The sequence below is a fragment of the Pygoscelis adeliae genome, unplaced genomic scaffold (assembly GCF_000699105.1).
Source record: "Pygoscelis adeliae isolate BGI_AS28 unplaced genomic scaffold, ASM69910v1 Scaffold359, whole genome shotgun sequence".
Taxonomy (NCBI): Eukaryota; Metazoa; Chordata; class Aves; order Sphenisciformes; family Spheniscidae; genus Pygoscelis; species Pygoscelis adeliae.
In genome coordinates this window covers 1,410,501-1,416,031 of record NW_008825553.1, presented here as the reverse complement: position 1 = coordinate 1,416,031, position 5,531 = coordinate 1,410,501, and the positions used below count along the sequence as shown (strand labels likewise).

The following is a 5,531-nucleotide window of genomic DNA, read 5'->3' as shown; positions in this document are numbered from 1 at the left end:
CCCCTCCCCCCCGGTGTCACCCTCCCACAACAGGTTTTCCTGCTACAGCGAAATTTGAGGCCAGGTCAGGGCGAGGCTGCAGCGCCATTTCAGAGGCTCTGCTGGGCCCACCGTACACCAAGCGGGAGGAGAGTCCTCGGCTCCGGCCCCGGCCCTCCTGGGTTTTGCAGGGCGGACACGCTCTCGCGCCCAAAGTCACTGCTGCCACCAATCCGCCCGTGCGGGCAGCTGCATTTGAGAACCTCCCCAAAGTGGGTGGGGGTGTGGGGGGGGGAACAAAACCAAACCAAAACCAAACCGAAACCCCAACTCTTCCAAGGGCAGCTAGGTCAATGCTATCCAAAACCAGAAGGAAACCCACAGCTCCAATGAAGCAGCCCTGGAAGGGGCAGAAGGACAAAGGTAGCCCGTACAAAACCACCACCCGAAAGGCCAGAGAGAGCCGCGAGGGCTCTGTCCCTTTGGGGTAACTGTGTATTAGCAACATCCACTGAGGAGCATCTCGTGACATTAGAAGGGAACTGCCCCAAAAAGAGAGGCCGTGGGTCCGAAGGAAGCGGTGCAAGCAGTCGCAGGGGGGCTTAAGTGAAGGAACCCAAGGGAGCACAGCAAAGCTCGTGACCCCGGTGGCCCCGAGGCCTGGACACGCGGGGAGTCAGGCGAGTGGGCAGACACGGCCTCGGCCAAGAGGCACCACCCACGCTCGGGCGCTTCTGCCTCCCCCCGGGCTGGGAGAGGGAAGGGCCGAGCCTCGGTGCTTTGGGGTTCTGCAAGGGCTGAACTGGGCACCGCAACGGAGGGGTTCTGCTCCCAGGGTGACCCAAACCACTGCCTGCCCAGAAGGGCTCAAGTAAGAGCAAGCCACAAGTACTTTGCTTGGAGAATTTCACTACAAGTACACAAAACCCAGTAGAGGAAGGCAGTGCAGCTGCAAAGGGGGGAGCAGCAGGCCTTGGCTCTTAGAGGCGCTGCTGCTCTCGCAGCGGGAAACGGGAGTTTCCATTAGAAAAAGCTTCCAAGACGAAAAGCCAGGCAGAAGCTCAGGGTTTGGCAGAGTTTGGCTCCTTCCAGCACGGCCCAGCTTCGGGTCAAAGCCACAAGCCAACTGCCTTTCTTTGCAGCAGTGAGTGGCACAGCAGAAGGGGCTTCTACTGCAGCACGTCCAGCCCTCGGCCACTCCCTGCACGGGGGCTTTCTCCGGGGATGGCCTGGCCAGCGGCGCAGAGCAGCAAGTGAGCAGGCACAGCTTGCATCCAAGAGCCTCTGAACCGCCGTACTGTAGATTACGGGCGCACACACAAGCAAACAATCAGCCAGCTGGCAGTCTGGCGGCACCAAGCGATCCTGCCAGGTGTCCGAGTGCCCAGCTCGCCCCGGGGACCCCTCACTGCATCGCATCTGCCTCCACCCGACGCTTTCGGGGCAGTCAGTTTTGGCTTGGCCAGTCTCTAGGACCTACTGAGAAGATGGGATCCCTAGCAGCTAAGTGTACGAGTGAGCTCCTGCTTCCTCCTCCTCCTCCAGGTCTGAAGGGGCCACTTGAGTTGCCCACAGGATTTAGCAGGAATTTTGGAACTGCAATCCCCAGCACAGTTACACACAAAGGAAGAGCCGGTCCGTGATTTAATTCACATTCGATGGTGGAAATGAGCCTGTGACACACACTGGAAGCAGTCGCTTTACTCCCAGTCTTCCCACTCTTCATCTTCCAGCTGCAAAGAAGAGTTAACATCCCTCAGTTTGTTTCTGTAACTCAACAGCCACCTGTCAACAGATCCTCCTGCCCAGGGCACCTGAGTCAGCGCAAAGCCTGACATACCCTCACGCTCCCACACCCTCACAACAGGGATTTGCTTCCTCTGTTCCCCTCGGGGAACTTGCACGCTCATCCCTCTTCAAGCACGTCCAAGCGGCCACCCGCTTGCTCCAGCTAACACCCGTGACTCCCATGGTGAGATCCCAAGCTAAGCCCGTGTCCCCAAAGAGCAAGTCACGCCTTCGAGAAGCCTCCCGCGAGCTGCTCTGGGCGGGCAGCTGCCTGCTGCGGCGCTGCCCCTCCAGGCCAGCAGCAGCCACGTCTCGCTGAAACTTGCTGCAGAGCCTTGGCTCCAGCACAGGGGCTGGAAGCGGAGCTCAAGCCGAGGGATTCGCCCTCTTGCTCTGAGGCACTGCAGTCTCTCTCCACCTCCCAGGGGAAGCGCCCAACGGCGGCAGCGCTCACGCAGCATCACCCCAAGGAGTTGCTGATGGTTTCTGGGAGCAATCTTCTTGCCTATTTGAGCGAGCACCTCCCCGCGACTCACCTCCCCGGACACTTCCACCTTCGAGAGCGCCAGCTGCACCTCCTCTTCAGTCATGTCCAGATCAAAGTCCTTTTCCCAGTCCTCGCTGGTATCAGTGCTGGAGCCTGTAACCACAAACATCACGACCGAGCCGTCAGAGCTGCACGTGCTCTCCAGACGCTCTGGCCAAAGCACACAGCTGCCCAAGCAGCTGCCCACAAAGCCCTGGCATTCACGAGGCTCGGATCTACCACAGCCTGCCCGAGGAGAGAAAGCCTCCCTCATTCCCAAGAGCAGGCTGTCAGCTCGCTAACAGAGACGGGATGGACTGAACCACCCTTCCCTCGCAGCAAGGGCTTGTTCAGAACAAGTGGGAGAGGTGAATGCTGAAACACGTTCTCCTCTGGCCTGGGAGAACTAGGATGTGTCACGCTTCAGTCACACAGGAAACACAACAGATAAGGAATGACAGGAGCGACTTGGATACGGCGGCTGCCACACTCCCGAACAGAATGAACCACCTCCTGGGGCAGAGGAGCAGCAGGGACATTCCTAGGGGCAACACGCAGAGGGAAGGAAACACCACATTCCCTACAGAGACCACAGCCGTGCCCTGGCACCCAGCAGGCCAGGGACCAAACGTCTCCCCTGTTCAGCCGACAGACTTTTGATCTCGTCTAATTTCGTTCTGCCCACAGACCCGGTTCATGATACTTGGTCACCCTGCTGGAGCTTTGGTTGCTTCCAGTGGCTTTATAATCCTATAACCAACATAACCATTACGCTGGGACACCTGCAGCAGGCTCTGCTGAAGGCAGAATCCCCTGCAATGAAAGGTTTGTAAGTAGTGTCAGCCAGAGCTGCGACACACCCCTCCTCAGGGTCCTGGAGGAGCGTCACCCTCCGTTCTCCTGAGGGGGCACCAGGAACGGAGCTCAGGAGAGGGCTCCGGCCAGAGCCAGCGGCAGCCCCGGCCCAGCCGCCTGCTGAGGGCAGATGGTCACCGCCTGATGCGACCCTCTTGACCCTGCCCAATAGCATAAAGATTTGCTTCCACTTTAGTTCGGCCATCAGACAGCCTTTGGATCTAACCTTCCTGGGTGATTTTGGCAAAACCCCTTTTCTCCTCCTCCTCCATCACAAAATCAGGCCCTTTCCCCAAAAGCTGCCACCCCCAGCAGAAGGTTTCCGGGCCCTGTGCTGGCCCCCCACACGCACCTTTCTTGCCGTTGTTGGAAGGAGTGGATTTCCCACTATCCGAGTTCAGCTCAAAGACTCGTAGATCTGTCGGTCCTTCCTCTTTCAGAGTCTCTGTCCTGCCCTGGGCTTTGCTCTCCACCTCTTTGAGCTCCGTAACAGCCGGTTGCTCTGAGGATGCTGTTGACTCCCGGGCAGGTGCAGAAGGATGACCGGCTTCTGGGGGCTTTGACAAGGAGCTCTGCTTTTCCGAGGTGGCCTCCAGCAGCCTCTGAGAGAGGTCTCCGGTCCCAGCTGGTTGTGCTCCAGTCTGTAGCTGCGCAGCAGGCACAGAGGCAGGGTTTGCAATCTGAGTCACAAGGGAGATGCTCTCACTGCTCTCAGAGGGGCTCCCCTCTGCTGGGGCCGGCTCCGGAGGGAGGACGGCCCAGCTTTCCTCTGAGGGTCCCTTGTGAGCAGTGGGGTGGCTTCCCTCCAGGGCTGCAGGGGCAGATTCTTTCTCTGCTGCTTCTGGAAATTTCACGTTTGCACAAGGCAGGGGTGACATCCCCAAGAACTCCTCTGTAGGAAGGCAGAAGAGAAGGCAGAAGAGAAGCGAGAGATGTTTCAGCAAGCGCAGCAGCAGCTGACAGTGCAGCAGGGTTGGCTGCAGCTGGGCTGGGAGCTGAATTTGTGGGAGTGAGGAGGAGCCACCACCCTCTCTAACCGAGACCCGCCAAGGTCTGCACGAGCCCTCCCGCAGATCCCCAACCATCTGACCCACCTTCATCCTCCTCCCAGCCTGGCTCCTCTTGGTGAATGCTCTGCTCCGCTCGCTGCTTCAGAGCCTCCCTCCGGGCTTCATCCTGCAGGGAATTCAGTGTCAGCAGCGACTCACGTCCCCAGTCCTTTCTTCCCCCAGGTATTTCAGCATCAGTGACAACAAGGACCGAGACAAGGCAGACCAGATCCCTGTTTTTCCAGGAAAAGTGTCTTCTGCCTCTTTGGTCTGCATCAGAGAGCTCCTTGGCTGGAGTGCCCACCCACTGGGGGAGACGCCCCCCCTCCTGACCTACCTGCTCCAGGCGATGCACTTTATAGAAGTAGCGCTGCCAGAATTCAGAATGGGAAACAGCCACCGGGACCTGGGAGCGAGATGGGAACCACCGTGAGTCACTTCAAAGGGAGGACTGCGGCTGCTGCCTTGCCCCCCTCTCCTCCCGAGCCTTGCAGCCACCCTTATAACCTGCGCAAGGCACCTGCGTTTTCAGGTGCACAGACTCGGGACCAAGCCTCAGGTACGCACTGGCAGATGCTCAGACACACATCAGACAGCTACAGAGGAACTTCTCTTCCGGGCCCATGACAAACAAGCAGGGAAGAAGAATACAATATGCTGCCTAATATCCCTGTGCCACTTTACCGTGCAACCACAGTCCTTTTCACGACCAACTCCAGGGCCCAAGCAACTCAGGGCTTCCCTGCACCGTACCCCAGGTCAGAACTTGCCCACTACAGGAGCCAGGCGGGGCCTTACCATTTTGGTGTAGAGAGACCGGATGGAAGGGCTGGTTGCCAGCAGCTCCGCGATCTCCCCTTTCTTCTCCTCTAGGTTAAACTGAGAGAGCCAGGCCTCAAGGAGGTCAGCAGGGCCTGTACAGGGCAAGCACAGAGATAACAGTCCTTGGCACAAACAGGGCAGGAACAGTTTTGGGAAGTTTCACTGGAAAAATACTACGGAGCAGACCAGCTGGGGTGAGCAAAGGGGCAAAGAAGGAGGGAGACGTGTGTCTCTGAGCCCACCCCATGTCGTGGGTCCTTTGTCAGCACAAGGCGACATAGCGCCAGCCGTAGCAGCAGTTTAAACTGACGCGGCAAACTCTCAAGCCTAAGCTAGTTCCCAATGCAACAGACAGATCTGCTCTCCATAAACGGTGACCCCATCTACAGCCAAGCCAGCAGGCCCGCTGGCGAAAGGCCCTGGGCAATCCAGGACGGCCCACAGCCCCCACGCAAGGGCCAGCTTGGCTCGGCAGCACCGCCGAGCCCCCCCCTGCCATCAGGTTCGTTGCA

At 58.7% G+C, this 5,531-nt stretch overlaps 1 protein-coding gene across 1 annotated transcript in view; it reads right to left on the bottom strand.

Moving 5' to 3' along the window:
- Positions 1–403: 403 nt before the first annotated feature.
- BSDC1 (BSD domain containing 1) overlaps positions 404–5,531 on the bottom strand; it is a 6,276-nt gene continuing 1,148 nt past the window's right edge. Inside the window, exons 4-9 of the mRNA XM_009332214.1 lie at positions 4,996–5,141; positions 4,535–4,603; positions 4,243–4,324; positions 3,501–4,040; positions 2,304–2,407; positions 404–1,712 (exon numbers count right to left, since the gene is read on the bottom strand). Of these exons, the coding sequence (XP_009330489.1) occupies positions 1,680–1,712; positions 2,304–2,407; positions 3,501–4,040; positions 4,243–4,324; positions 4,535–4,603; positions 4,996–5,141 (974 nt within the window). The 3' untranslated portion in view covers positions 404–1,679. The remainder of the gene's footprint in view (positions 1,713–2,303; positions 2,408–3,500; positions 4,041–4,242; positions 4,325–4,534; positions 4,604–4,995; positions 5,142–5,531) is intronic.